At 46.2% G+C, this 14,926-nt stretch overlaps 1 protein-coding gene across 10 annotated transcripts in view; it reads left to right on the top strand.

Moving 5' to 3' along the window:
- Positions 1-14,926, top strand: part of RASAL2 (RAS protein activator like 2) — a 159,559-nt gene that overhangs the window by 118,725 nt on the left and 25,908 nt on the right. For all 10 annotated transcript variants that reach the window (XM_069022359.1, XM_069022362.1, XM_069022354.1 and 7 more), the window contains exon 5: positions 7,502-7,611. In XM_069022359.1, coding sequence (XP_068878460.1) covers positions 7,502-7,611 — 110 coding nt within the window. The remainder of the gene's footprint in view (positions 1-7,501; positions 7,612-14,926) is intronic.

Below are 14,926 nucleotides of genomic sequence, written 5' to 3'. Positions count from 1 at the left end.
AAGCAGAACTTCAGTAGTTACACTCTTTCCCAGGATGTGCCACTGCATGGAGCAGCATGTCCTACGTGTTTGTGAGGGTGGGGAGGCCCTGGCACAGGGTGCCCAGAAAAGCTGTGGGTGCCCCATCGCTGGAAGCGTTCAAAGCTGGGTTGGACGGGGCTTGGAGCAAGCCGGGAGAGTGGAAGGTGTCCCTGCCCATGGCATGGAACGAGGTGATCTTAAAGGTCCCTCCCAACCCAAACCATTCTGTGATTCCATGATTCATTCTGGTCATCTCCCACCAAGGGGAGTAAAGGGGATTCTGCCAATGCTGACACTGCACAGCCCATGCAGAAAGAAGTGTGCATACAGAGAGAAGAGCTCTTGGTGCCTGTCCTTTCTTTTTCTTCCCCGTTGCCCCAAATTTTCTTGTCTGCACTCAAAACATTAGTCTCCATCTAGGTTCAGCTGTGTACACTGATGTTTGACCATTTCCAGGCATGTAGAAAATAATATTGAGAGAGAAGGGAAGGGCACAAAAGGTGGGGAAATGGAGGTGAAGAAATGTGTCTTCTCACATATAGACAGATGTGTGCTGCTTATCCATACGTGTCTAGGAAAAGTCCTGTTTTTAATAATGGATATTATTTGCCTGAACAAATAGGGAGGCAGAGGGAGCTGGCTGCAAGTAGGCACTGTGACGCGTAGGTGGGCGAGAAACCAGCTTTTCCCTTCCCACACACACCATGTCCTGGCAGCGCCTTGGCCTCCGTGCATCCCGTTCCCTGCTGTGGCCCTGCGGAGCCCCGGTGGCACTGCTGCAGCCTGACACATTTCCTCATTGCTCTGCCCTTGGAACTGAGGGGCCAGCGTAGATGTGGGGCTGTCCACATCCCCAGACCTCCTGCAGCAGCAGGATGGAGAGGAATCTGTAAACCACCCTTCAGACTCTTCACTGCGCTCTCCAGTTTTGGCTCAGAGTTGTTATTATAAATAATATGATTCATCCGTGTCTGCTGGCTAATGGGGAAAGAAAGATGAGAAAGAGGCAAAGAAACAAGTGCAAATGAGACAGGAAAGGCAGAGCACAATCTTTGAAGTAAATAAAAGGATTTTGATAGGAACCCTGATGTAGGATACTTGCAGATTGCCTTCCTTGGTTTGTTCCTGGCCAATTCTGGTATAATTGGATCTATACAAGTGCTGTCTGCCTCTTTGCTCTTTAAGAGTCCTGCTAAATGGAACAGAAGACAATGCAGCCAGCCCGAGTGAAGGTCAAAGCTTGATGAGATCTCGTGGCTGCCCGGCCTCCTCTTTTATGCAGTCAGCAAGATTGTTGCTTCTCCAGAGCACTGCTCCGCTCCCGCCGCGCTGCCAGGGCGGGACACGTCCGAGCTGTGCTGCTCGTGTGACCCCGTGGCACACAAATACATGTTTTTAATTCTGCATTGGCACCAATGCAGAGATGGAATTGGTGATTTGCATTAGTGGGAGGCACCACAGCATCCTCCATGAAAAACTGGCTGTGCTCCAGTCTGTCCCCTCAATACGAGATTTACATTTTTCCTTCCACTTCCAACTCTTTTCTTCCTGTGACATGTTTGTTTGGATCTGCTCTAGTTTTTATCACTTGCCTGTGCTGGGATGGCTTAGATATGCTGGCTGTTCCATGAATTCTGTGTCAGAAAGCAGAAATGGGTGAGTGGCTGTCTCCAGGATGCTCACCACGCTTTCATCCATATCTTTATTCTGGGATAGTGCTGTTCATAGGCTCTATAACCTTCACAGTGTCCTGCTGCCACAGCAGATTTGTTCATTGCATCAAACTTCAGTGTTGAGTCAGATGATGGGGATATCCAGGCTCTGACACTCTCTGGTGGACCTCCACAGCAGGAACATTGTTCTCATGTTTGGTGTAAACCTGACTTTATCCAATTCCCTTTATTCCTTAGTTAATGTAGGGGAGCTGTGAATGTACATAGCTTCAAATACTGCTCGCATTCTAGTTGTCCTTGGCTCAGTAGTATTTAAATATGCACCGACTCATTTTATTCTTCACCTCCAAATCATGACTTAGTCAAGTTATGCAAAGTTTAATTAATGCATCCTCTGCAAATGAGTCCTTCTGGCCCTTTTATCACTTTTCTTGCTCTTGTGTTTTTAATTCCCTTCAATTGATTCTCCAAGTTCTGGTACTGAAGTTCACAGGAATGTGTGTTACCAGTTTCTAATTGCTCCTAACCCTTTGTGTTATTTCTCTGTCCTGCCTGGCCCTCGCTTCACCTCCTAATTTAATATAGCTCAGTGTAATTAATGTGCTGTTTAACTTTTCTTCCGGATGATTAACAAGGATGTGAAGCAGAAGCAGTCAGGCCACTGTCCCCACCACATCCCATTGGACCCTTTTTTCTACCCTGATACCTTATCACTTGTTGTAATTACTCTTCTAGGTATTCCTGCAGCCATTCCTCAGCTTTATGTTAGGAGCTTTAACAAAGCTCATTTTTAGTAATTGTTGTGCTTAGCGTGCGTGCTGGGTTATCAAAAGGTGTTCTGAAGTGTTGGGCTGCTTAGTGGCTGCCTGCCAGGGAAGGAGCCGGGGTCAGGCAATCATTGCCCGCCCTTCCTGACAGGCTCAGCTGACCTGTTTCTTATCATGTTAATTTTTTATCACCGTCTTTTCGGCGTTCTCCAGACAGACTTCTTACCTTTATTCCTTAATTCCTGGGTAGGCCCTTTAAGGATGCTCTTTCCATCTGCTGTTCCTGCTGTGGGCAGCTCCCACAAGGGCAGCCAGGTGCTGCTCCCAGTTGTGACCTTGCTAAGCACCTTGCTGAACTGGGATCTGAAAAGCTGATGTGGCCCTCCTGGCTATCAGGTAGCTCTTGCTTGTTCATGAATTTTTCAGTATAATTCCCAGTGACTTGGAAATTCGATTCCTGTAGGACTTTTGGCTGCACATCGCACAGAGTGCAGCAATCTTACGATGCATTTCATTAACAGGTGTATCATCAACGTGCCCTTGTGACAGTATCCTCGGCATTTCCTTGGGCTTCTTATTACTGCTCCTAAACTTGTTCCTCCTATTCTGCATCCCTCCTGTGGCTGTAGGCCATTTTTCATTGGAAAGTTGAAATTGTTATCTGGCCAAATCTGCAGTGCTGTCCCATCAGGGGAAAAATATCTTTCCTGATCCTTGCTGTTGATCAGCTTGTGTCCTGAAGCATGATTATTGCTCACTCTTGTTATTTTTAAACCTGACTAATGCAGCTACATATGTTATTCTTCCTTATATAAACACATAATCCTTTTTTAATCTTGCTGAAAAAATTTGTCTGTATAATATCTTGTGGTGGTGAATTGGATGGGCTTGTCTATAGATAGCATTAGGAGAGGTCTCCTGATGATCAGTGAAACGTGCTGCCTCTCATGTTAAATTGCCCTTTGGTTTTCTTACGTAACAGGGTGCATGAGGAGCTTAGGTAATTTCCATTCTATTTGTTTTATACGTCTATAATCCCTTCTTGCCTTTGTTCCTAAAATAAATAGTTGGTCTTTAAAACATATCATTTGTAAATCCCCCTCTTGTCTGCCTTTAATCAGTTTATACTTCTGGAGTTCTGTTTTGTTCTAGTTTTTCTTGCTGAGATGAGAAAATCAGAAGAGTGATGCATTAGTGTGAAAGCTACGGCAGATTTACATAAGACCACTCTACTTTTATTGGGCTTTATCCTCTGTTTGTACATTCAGACATGGTTTTTATTGTTTTGTGCCTGTGCACAAACCACCTCTTCAGTGGCATAGTGCCAGGTTTTTGGATGAGTAGATGGTGGAACGTGGCTGTTGTAAGTCCCTGTCTTGTTCTGTATATTGCCTCCAAGGTGTAACTAGGGTTGTTTTCACCTGCTTTTCTCCTGTGTGGTGGAGAGTCTTTTTAAAGGGAGTCACTGCTAATATTTTAATGCTGAGTGTTACTGGGCTCACAAGCAAGCTTTACCTCCTCGCTAGTTAAATTGGCCTTTTGCTGTTGTTCTGCAAGAAATAGCAAACTTCACCATTTTGCTGCTCATTCCTGGAATATCCTACTAGTTTGATCTTTCCATTTTTACAACCTGGTGTTCTCACCCTGCTTCTTTGCCTCCTGTAGCTTTACAGCATTACTGGCACAGGACAGTGTTTTCACTTGGCTATGACACTATTTTTTTCCTTGAAAGCTGCTTGTGAACAGCTTAAGAAATAAAATGCCTCGTGTCCTCACCACGCACAGTAGCAGGGAGGCAGTTCTGCTGTCGTCCACAGTCGCTTGAGGGTTATCTTTGTACCCATCCAGTCCTTCCCCTCAGAGAGGATGAGTCTCGTCGCTCTGTAAAGGAAGTTACCCACCTGGCATTATTAATAATGCATTGGTGCTCCTCCTCAAGAATTACAGATGTTCAGGAGGCTTTGCAAGGCTCAGATGCAGTGTGTTTGTCCCCAGAAAGAAGTGATGTAGGTAACAGCACGGTGTGTAAGATGGACCCTTTTTGTTGCCCATTTTACCCTAATACCATTGCACGTTATCGACGGCTGATCTGTGCTATGGTTACACACTTCCATTCGTTCATGGCTGAATTAACCTTTCCCTTCCAAAGCAGCCAGGACAGTCATTATTTATTATGCATGGGCTGCTCTCCCCGGAGTGAAGCATCGTCATGTCCAGAGGGAGCGGCAGTCCAGGAGTTGAGTAGCTCGGACTTGGGCTGCCTTTGAATTTGTCAGACAGTTCCTGTGCTGCTCTGCTCGGGTTAAGGACAAACAGCCAGCTGGCATCTTTGGCACAAAGTGAGCATTTCCTAAAGCCAAAACTGCCCTCCACGACCACCACCCCTGGGGTGGAAATACTTGGGGGTGAGAGTTTCTGTGCTTTCCCCATGCAGCTCTGAGGGGAAGTTCCAACAGCCTGCTGAATTATCCCTTCTCCTGTGGAGATTGCTTCTTGGCAGAGCAGGAGAGTCGAGTAGCGTAACTTCCAAATGGGATGAATAGAATTCTCAGTGGGATTGAATTATTTTTAGATGTTGTATGATTGGGATTCCTTAGGCCAGTGTTTGATGCTTTTTGGATGAGATGACCAACCTGCCCTGACCTATTCCTGACTGCACGTGTGGTTGTGGACCATCACTCTTTTCCTTCCCTGTTCCCCTAAACCTGTGGTTCTGAGGGCAGCTTGTACCGAGCTCCCTCTCGTTAAGTGTGAATCTCAAATCTGTCTCTTTTCAAATGTCATCCTGGTTGGTTTATCCTACCAAATATTTTGTACTTTTTTGATTAAGAACATAGTCTTGTCAATTCAGGTAGTTTGGGTAATAATTTACATCTTTTGTCTGAGGGTGTTTGTTCAAGCAGTAAAATTCCCACTGTTTTTAAAGAAGCTCCACGATGATTCTTAAAGCTCAGACACTTCTTTACCTTTAGGTATCAGAACCAAACAAGGATCTGTTCTGTGCTGAAATAAGGATTTAAGAGAAATACCTAGACAGTAAGAAAAGCAGTAAAAGTGTTTTTGTCTTTTTAATGGTGCAAGCTGTTTCATAAACATTGGCAGGGATTTTTTGTCTATAAGAGCAAAAGGAAACAAACCTTTCAGTTAGGTGGTATTGTTGCAGATAGAAGTTTATTTCTCGTCACTGCATCTTTGTTTATATCTGCATTTGGTATTTAAAAGCATCTCCTTTGGCAAATGGAAGTCGAGAAACTGCTCAGTTCTGGCACGTGTGAATTTCTCATGCTGCTCCCAGGTTGTCCATCTGTAATCACTGGTCCTGCGTGAACTGCCAGCACAGAGCAAACATTGCAAATTTTTTCAAGTCTTTTGAGGATGACCAATAAGCACACCCTTTGTTTGAATAGTTTTTGCTTTTAAATATGTTCTTACCCAATTTGTTTGTTTGTTTGTTTGTTTGTATAGTCAACTCTGGATGGCCTTATTCAACCCCACATAGAGCATTTGTTCCATTGGGGTATAGATTATGTTCAATTAAACCAAGAACATGTTCCATGTTAAAGCGGTGCCAATTTAAAATTGTACACGCACACAAAAATGAATACTCATGGCCCTTCTCTGAGTGGGATTTGGAATTATTCAATATCAGTATTTCTGGACCCCTGCTCAATTGGGTCAGCTTTGTCTTATTTGCCCTTAAGGGGAAAAAGCTGTGTTATTTCTTGTTTGCAATTTGAGTAGACTGAGAGGTACTGAACTGAAGCCAGGGCCCCCCAGATCTGAATCCCTGTGGCTGGGTTTGTTACCTTTTATGCTGAGAGGTCAGAATATAGGAAAGTGCCTTTGAAAGTGCTGTACATCCTCTACTTGAATTCCAGCAATGGCCCCAAGAGAAGCCCAGGAGCATCTATTGATTACAGGGCTTTTTCAAAGGCACTTTTTCAATACCAGAGCCAAGAAAATGCAGCATCATGGGCAGAGTGTGAGTGGCACACACAGCTGAGGACCCTCCTTCCCCTTGGACAGTACCTTTTCTCCCAGCACATAGGATACGTTTGTGGGGTTTGGTTTTTGTGTTTTTTTTTTTCCCCTGCAGTATTTAGTTATCAGGCTTTCTCTTCCACTTGATCAGGAGAATGTAGCAGCTTTCACCCCTGAGGAGCCTGCTGGCTGGCAAGCCTCAGAAACTGAAGGGCAGTCTTAAATGCAGCACTGCCTTCAGCTGCAGAAAGCAGATTCCCCTTCCTTTGTTCCCTCTGTCTCCAGAGGTTTTCAGTACTTGGCTAGACCAAGTCAGAACTAGGCTGACCTAGTGCTGGCAGCACACCCCCATGGAGCAGGAGATGATCCCAGAAGCTCCCTCCAGCTAACGTGACTTTGGGCTGCGATCGCTGGGCGAACAATTGTAGCTTGTAGACAGATTCTTCAAAGATTTATTTTATTTTTAGATCCTAAGTAGATTTTTGAACTGAGCTTTGCTTCTTACCAAGACTATAACTGATATCTGAAGCCACTGGTGTGTGAAATGCTTTGAAATTGTCCATTCTGGCTCGCGAGAGCACTGAACTGATGAATTATTTTAACGTTTAACGTGCTATATCTAAATTAAAAAGGAAAACCTGGCTGCAATTGTGGGCTCAATAGAAGCTCATAATATAAGACATCTATACTCTTAAGCTCACCAAGAAATAGAAACATGGCACGTAGAGGGGAAGTAAGAACAAATACTGATATTGATGATTACTCCTTATTAAATGATAATGGTGGGGTTTGGGTCTCCTGTGTAATAGCTGGAATCCACTGAAGTGCCCCCATAATGTGAGTGGTGCTAATTACTGCAATTGGAAGCTCTCACCTCCTGAAACTGTCACTGACAATCCAGCCCTGCCTTTCTTCCTGCTCAGAGGAATCCCAGTCGGGCCTGTTGTGTGACCGGCATCAGCGGGAATCACCTCTGTGTTTGGACTCAGGGACAGTGCACTGAGCCATTCAGTACTGGCATCAGTTTCCCTGTTTCACTTCTGCAACTTCTTGTTTCAGGGCTTCTTCAGCAAGCGCCTGAAAGGATCCATCAAAAGGACAAAGAGTCAATCCAAACTGGACAGGAATATCAGTTTCCGTCTGCCCTCTCCCAACAGCTCCGAGGACAGGTAAGGGGCGGTGCGGCCTCAGAACTGACACACAGCACGCGAGTGCCCTCCCAGAAGGAGAGCCAGGAAGGGGATTTATTGTCCAGCTGGCAGGCTGGGGGGTTGTGGGGCTGCCTCTGGCACGTTAGAGGTTTAGTGTGCAATGTACTGCTGATACAGGCTGGGAAACTGCTGCTCTTCACAGCTGTCGAAAAGCTCAGGTTAAGCAGATGGACTCCCAAACCTTCTTCTGCATCTGTTTCAAATGAGCTGCAGACTTCCAATTTCATGATACAAAACCCTGGGATTGATCAGCTGGAGAGAAATTGGCCTTGCTGCATGCAGTGCTTGCCTGCAGGCCAGTGCTGTGGTGAGACGAGGAGTTGTGTTGGTGCCAGCAGGGCGGTTCTGCCAGCCCTGGCACAGCCCAGAGATGTGCAGTGCAATTCAGGCACACCCAGCACCCTTGCAGTGTCGGTGTTTTAGTTACTGCAGAGTTGCTACAAGGAACAGATGATCTGTTTTTCAGAAAACTGGAAAACTCAGTAACTTTTCACCATCTTGGTGCTCCATTTGGTGTATCTTTGCTTGTTTAGCTTTCAGCTGGAGATCCAGGCTGTGAATGGATTGCATATGAGGCAAGCAAAGGCTCTTACACGCAGTGTTTCCTAACTATTTGCAAAGTCTCTTGATTGTTTTTGTTAAACATATTCTGTGTTACATTCCACGGTAGGCCAGCAGGGGAACTAGATAGAGTGAGAAGTAAGCTGGCCTGTACTCGAGGCCACGGCAGGCTTCTGTGATTTGACATTGTTCAGTGCATTTTCCCTTCTCCTTTAGCTGAGCTGAATTCATTAGTTGTATCTGTCATGCTGTGCTGCTTCAATCAATGGGGCTGCCTTCTCCATCTGAAAGGCAGAGCAGAAAATGACAGAGACAGCAAGGCTGTGGATGCTGGAGGTCTGTTAACATCAGGAGTTACAGAAAAGCCTGCTGCTTACCAGGTGTGACTAACCATCTAGATGGCCTTGCTCCTGTAGTCCGCCCGCTCTGCTTTGATGCAAGATTTTCCTATAAAACTCTATTTTCAGGGTGCTGCAACGTGGCTATAAAAGCAACTCAGTGAGCGTAAGCATCTTGAATAATGCCACCATGTCATCCAGTACATCAAGTGTTATTTTTACTGTTGTTTGAAACCAGCTTTGCTTGAATTTTTGTAATGCAAAAATCTCTTTGCCATAAATAATCTGGTTGTCTTTCCTGAGCTTGGTACTCATGCTGGATACTTGCTTTTGTAGTGTCAGGGAAGCGCTGTTGTTCTGGGAATAACAATAATGTTGTTCTAGCTATAATTAATTCCTACATCTTTGGGTTAAGACATGATGTTACACACAGCAAAGCTGCCTTCTCTTTAAAAGCAGAGCCCCTTCTACTCCCTGCCCATGTGGGCACGCATTTTCAACTAGACTCAAATGAAATGTGAATTTTCTCCGATGGCCTGAAAGCATAAAAGCATAAAATCCAGGTACTTGATCACATGGTGGCATTATTGAACGTGGAGCTGACTCTGATTTCAGGAGAAGGAATTGCCGCTCTCTCACCTTCTGTTCTCCCCACATTCTGTATGAGCCTCGGATCTGTAGCAGGGAGAACTTTCCTGTCCTGCCCTGGTGAGTCAGCCCTTTCCCATTTCAAGCAGGTGGTTCTAGGTGATGTCATGGTGTAACACAGGTTTTCAGGGCCAGGTCGACTGATAGCATCTCCCTTTTCTTGCTCTGACAAACACAAGGGTCCTGCCTTCAAAGAAAGTATTATACAGCTTTATAAATTAAAACCCTGCAAGGATTAAAATGAAATAGAGGCTGCTGTCATACTGCCTGTTCATGCTTTTGGGGTGTTTGGGACTTTTTAAGAAAGTGGGGATGTTTGTAGATAGATACCTTTAAAATTCTGGAGTAAGGAAGATTGGTTATTGTGGCGCACAGCAAGGCTTGGGATACTGTAACACTGCATGCCATGCTGAATGGTGACACAGGAGGGATGCTGTCTGTTCAGAGTTGATTTAAAACAGAAAGGAGCCAGGAGTGCTGTAGGGAGCAGTGATGGAGATGAGTTGCAGATTCTTCTGTAATCAGATTTTCTGCTCCAGCAGAAAGCAATTGGCCAACATACCTTTTCTGTTTTTTAACTTTATTTCAGTGTGTCTGGGTTAGTGGGTGGGGAGAGAAGAGAGTTCTGGTGCCCCTCTAGAAACACGGATCAGCATCCAGGTGTCCTGTAGAAATCCACAACCTCTCAGCCTGTAATTCACATCCCTCCTGTTACTCAGGCTCAGGTTGTTTGGCGGGGGATTTTGTCCTTGAACACGTGTATGTTGTCTTTACAAGAGACTGATGTGGGAGGACTCAGACTGTGCTTGTTTGTGAGCCACGGCAGGTGGGAGTGAGGCTCTTCAGTGTGTGGCCAGTGCAGCATCTCACCAGGTTGCCAACAGCTCTCACCATGAGGCAACCTGGCACCGTGTCACTGTAGCATCTTTCACAGCTTTTCCAGCCTGTTTCCTCCTGCATCCTTTGAGCTTTTCAACTCACACATTCATCTTTAATGTTTTCTCAGCGTCCATAATATATAAAACATGTTAAAAAGCATGAGAAAAAACTTAAGGAAAATTTCATTTGAAAGGAGAGACCAAATTAATACTTCCAGTTTGTGGCCAGGAGTTTGAGAGCATTTCCAAGGGACCAGCAGTTTTGGTTACAGAGAGGGAGCGAAGATGATTGCGACTGGCTGCATATGGTCTCGGTGCCTGCAGCAGAGCTCTGCAGACAGCTGGGAGGGCTTTGCCCTGCTGGGATTTGCTGCCACGTGGGAATCGTCCTGCTTTGCTAGAAGTCATTTCATGGCTTTATGAGGTAGCGGGGCGCGGGATCCGCTGCGCTGGGCTCGGAATGGGCTCCGGCGGGGCGGGGGACGCAGGCAGCCATGGCTCTGGGCTTCATGGTCAAACGGTACCACTCCTCCAGCCACAGCTTCTTCTACTTTCGGTGAGTTGCCGCTCCTCCCTCCTCGCCTCTTTGCAGTGAGAAAATAGCACAGGTCGTGTAAATAATAGAAGCAAAACTTGCCATGGTTTTCAGGTTCGTTCTCACTTAATGCCGCTTTTCAAAAAAGGGTGGGGGATTTTCACCCTGATTTAGCTGTCAGGATAGAAATCTGTCTTACACAATGCGTTATTAAGGCTTGACTCACTCCCAGCTTGCATTCATTCAGCATATCTGTTGCTATCAGCACACTGGAGTGTGGGGAAAGGGGAGCAGTGGTTTGTTTCTGGAGGGACGCCTCACTCCTGATTTGGTGAATGTGTTTCTTTCAGCCAGTTTGTTTTCCAATCCTCACGCAGTTGTTTGGTTTTTCACTGGAAACTGAACAAGACCCCAGTGTTTGTCACAAACCTTCCCCTTAGTGCTGGGCTGCTCTCTCCCACCTGCAAGCTCACCTGACCCCTTTATAAATACATAGTTCTTAATGGCTGATGCAAAGCCCAGGCTCCTCCACGTAGCATTCACCTTGAGCTTAGCAGGGAGATGAAACGGAATCAATTAAGTCTTTCTGGTCCATCAAAACACTCCAATTGGAAACGTTAACAGCAGAGACCAGGTGACAGAGGAGAGAGGAGAACTCTCCTGCTGTGAAATTCAGCAGCCTGCTTGGCTGCGCCCTGAGAGGTGTCTGCTAGACAAGCTGTGATCCACAGGGAGAGCGGGCAGGCAGGGAAGGGGTTTGCAAATCCAGGATTCAAACAATGAGGCTTTGGGTAGGACCTTGCCAGAAAAGACCAGAATCTCAGTGGAAGACTAGAACAATACACTCGGAACAACCCAGCGTTGAATCGCACCCGAGTGTAACCTGCAGATAAATAAGTTACCCTAAGTTTCTGATTTAAAAAAAAAAAAAAATTAACAGTGAAACTGGTTAGACTTGTAGAATTGTTGACCAAGTAATAGGATGTTCAGATAATTGGCAGTTGGAAAATGCAGTGGGGTGTGGTTCCTACCAAATGAGCATTTGGACGGGGAAACCTGGTGCTGCAGCAGGGGGAGAGCGCGGGTGAATTGCAGGTGATGCTGGAGACGGTAGGGTCCCGTTCCTCAGGGCTGGGAGCTGGGAGAGCAGCAGAAAGTTCACTGCATTGCAGTCCAGGCTCTCTCCTGTGACTTTGCAGAGCAGCTAATACCGAATTTGACTTTCTGCTCTCAGGGAGTGTCTCTCAGCACTTGGGGATTGCTGGAATTATTTGAAGCGTGTGGACGAACAGCTTCGTGGAAGGCCAGCTGGAGACTTGACTGCAGCTGAGTGCTTGGGCTGTGTTCTTTCCTTTCACACCAGTTTGGTAAAGGAAAGTTCATTGTTAAACTTTTGGGTTTTTGTTTTTTTTTTTTTAAATCTTTTGGATTATTGATGTCCACAGGCTTGTTTTACAAGTAATATAGTGCTCTCCCTGGTAAGCTCGGTAATTGGAAGCCTTTTGTACCATGTAGGTTGGCTTTTAAATAGGTCCAAATCAGCAGGAGAGCTTCATAACCAGAGCAATTAGGATTTTAACCCTTTATTCTACGTGCCTTATAGACAGTAGACTATAACAGAACTTTGCTAGTAGGCTGCTGTGTGCCATGGGCAGCCACTGAAAGCCAGAGGTTTCCAGCTGCCGGCTTACAACCGAGATCTTCCTGTCACGGAAAATTACTGAATTATGGTGTGCAAGGAGAGAGGGTCAGCTTGGGGCTGGGCCAGCAAGATGGGGTGGTTGGAGAGCTCTTTTTCAGTGGCAGTTGCATGCTGCTGCCAGGTCAGGGGTTTAGGGCATTGTCTGGGCTCTGATTTAGAAGGAAATAATGCAGCTCTGAAGACCAGTACTCCAAAACATGTGAAAAGAGGGGAGAAGTTTAAAATGTTCCCTGACATGCTCCTCCTCCGTCTGTTTTTCCTATGGGAAAGAAATTATGGAGAACGTGTAGGAATTACGTGGTGCTTTGGTAACTGTTTGCTCTGAACTCTGTAGTTCTCTGTTGTCAACAGGCGTAGACAGCAAAAGCAGCAGGATAAAAAGTTGATCATGGGAGGTTAGTTGTAATTTAAAACAGGATTCGTGTTGTTAATGGAGCTGTTTAGCAGAAACAGATTTGTACAAACAACCCTTCCCCCACTTTTTGCATGTGTGATCTTCCTGTTTACAGTAATCTGCTTCCCTGGGATTACCTCTCTCCTGACAGAGTCTGAGCAATACTCATTTTACCAGTAGCTTCCTACCTAATACAGGAAGGACCCTGTTAATCCAGCTCCTTTGCTGGACACTGGGACATGAATCAGTGGCATCGCTGCCAAAAGGAAGCCAGCAAGCAATTTTCTTTCCTTGTTACAGATTCAGCACATCAGATGAGGCTTTAAAGCAGCAGAGAAGTATTATTTCTGTATAATTATTGCCTGTATTGGTTGGGATGCTGCTGATACAGGCACAAGTCCATGATTTGCTTTGCAGATCTATCAATAGATGAGATCTACACTGTGGTGCTCACAAATGCATGTACTTGTGTGTGTAAATGCATGTGGTTGCATCTAACAGCAGCTTTAGGATGTTGCTCTGATGTTTATGGAAGTTAAAGTGTCAATTCTAAGCCACTTAATCAGTTTTACTGAGCTGTTTTAAATATGGTAACTTCAAGGGATTGCTAGAACAGGCAGACATTTGTCTGCCACGGGACCCTGAGTCAACAAAACTACCCGTGCTCCAGCTGCTCTGCAACAAACCCAAATGCTCACAGCTCCCTAGTTAGAAGAGCAATGGAGCAGAAGAGATGCTCCTAAGAGGTGTGACTTGCAAGATGGGATGCGCAGGCTTGGAGTACAGCTGCTGTGTGTACCTGCCTTCGCCCCTGCCCTGTTCCCAGAGGGCGTTTGGAGGCTTCCTTGGAAAATTCCTTGCTCTCTCATGTTGCCTTTAATGTTCAGATCTCATCAGACTCGTAGGGAAGGACAAGGAGGAGCTTCTCTGTCTGCAAAGGTCACCTTAGCCACGCCTGCGGAGCGGCCTCCCGTCACCTGCTGCCTCTGCCGGCTGGCAGCCCTCCCTGATCTCCTTGGGGGATGCTGTGCCCTGGCACCGCGGAGCGCGCGGGAGCCCTCGGGCAGCGCGGGGCCGGTGGGAGCGCGGCTGATGAGGAGGGAGCTCTCCTCACCATGGCTGGGGCTGCTCTCCTGGCCCCCGCCTGTCTGCCTGGCGTGGTGCTCCTCCGAAATCCGTAACCTGAGGCTTGAGGAAGAGCTCCTCTTGGATTTGTTTGTGCCTTTCTTCCTCTCCGGGCAGGATTTCTTGTCTGAGATGTAGGCCAGAGCAGGGAGTTTGGAGGGAAGGGCTGTGGCACAGGGCACTGCTGTGGTCTGGGGATGCACTGCGAGTGGCTGTACAGCTGTTTCGTGGAGGTCTGCTTGCCTTCTCTTGCTCCAAGCGCAGCCTCCGCTGAGCTGGAACTTGCCAAACGCCCCTTTTTTGTTGTTTTTTCTCCTTTCTTCGGTAATTATTCCTCTTTCCCTCCTCTTCCCCTTCTTTGTGCTCACTCCATGCTTTCATCCACAGACCGGGAGCTGGCTGCAGGCTCTCAGTACTTTGTGAGGACGGGAATTGCTCAGAGTTTGAGGCAGGGACAGAAGCCAAGTGACCTCAGCAGTGCTTTCTTGAGAGGAGAAATTAGAGAGGCTTTTGCAGAGATGACATTAAAGTGGTGTATTGTGGTGTGTTTATTTTAGACTTGCCCTACCTTAACTGCAGCGAGTGCTCAATTATACATGGCTGAGGTTTGGGTTTGCGTTGGTTCAGCTGCTGCTGGAACCTCTTAGAACAAAGCACAGCACAGCCAACTCTCCTACTGGGGCTGCTGCTTTGCATCTGAAATCACTGTCTTTGGAATATTCCCCCCATCAAAGGGTTTTGCTGCCTGCACTTAGGTCGTTCAATATATTAAATGGGAACAAAGTCCTCCCTTACTGTTGAATAAATCTTACCGTGTGTGAATCTGCTCCAGTACCTTCAGTGTTGCATTCTGTACAAAAGAGCAGCTGGGTGAACTCTGCTTGCTGCATTGCCTGTATCCTTTGTGGTAGCCAAGGTTTTGTTAAGCAGCCTTAGGTAAGATGCCTTTTCCAAGTGTTTGGGGGGTTTTTGCCTCTGAGTTCCCCTATAGAATTGCTCACAGGTGGGAGGAATTTGATTTTGCTAAGGATAAAGAACGTGAGGAACTTTTTCTTTTTGTATATGTGAGGGAAGTATACAAAACCTAGTTAT

The sequence above is a fragment of the Aphelocoma coerulescens genome, chromosome 8 (assembly GCF_041296385.1).
Source record: "Aphelocoma coerulescens isolate FSJ_1873_10779 chromosome 8, UR_Acoe_1.0, whole genome shotgun sequence".
Lineage (NCBI taxonomy): Eukaryota > Metazoa > Chordata > Aves > Passeriformes > Corvidae > Aphelocoma > Aphelocoma coerulescens.
The sequence above is the reverse complement of the archived record's forward strand: the minus strand, read 5'-3'. Positions and strand labels throughout refer to the sequence as shown.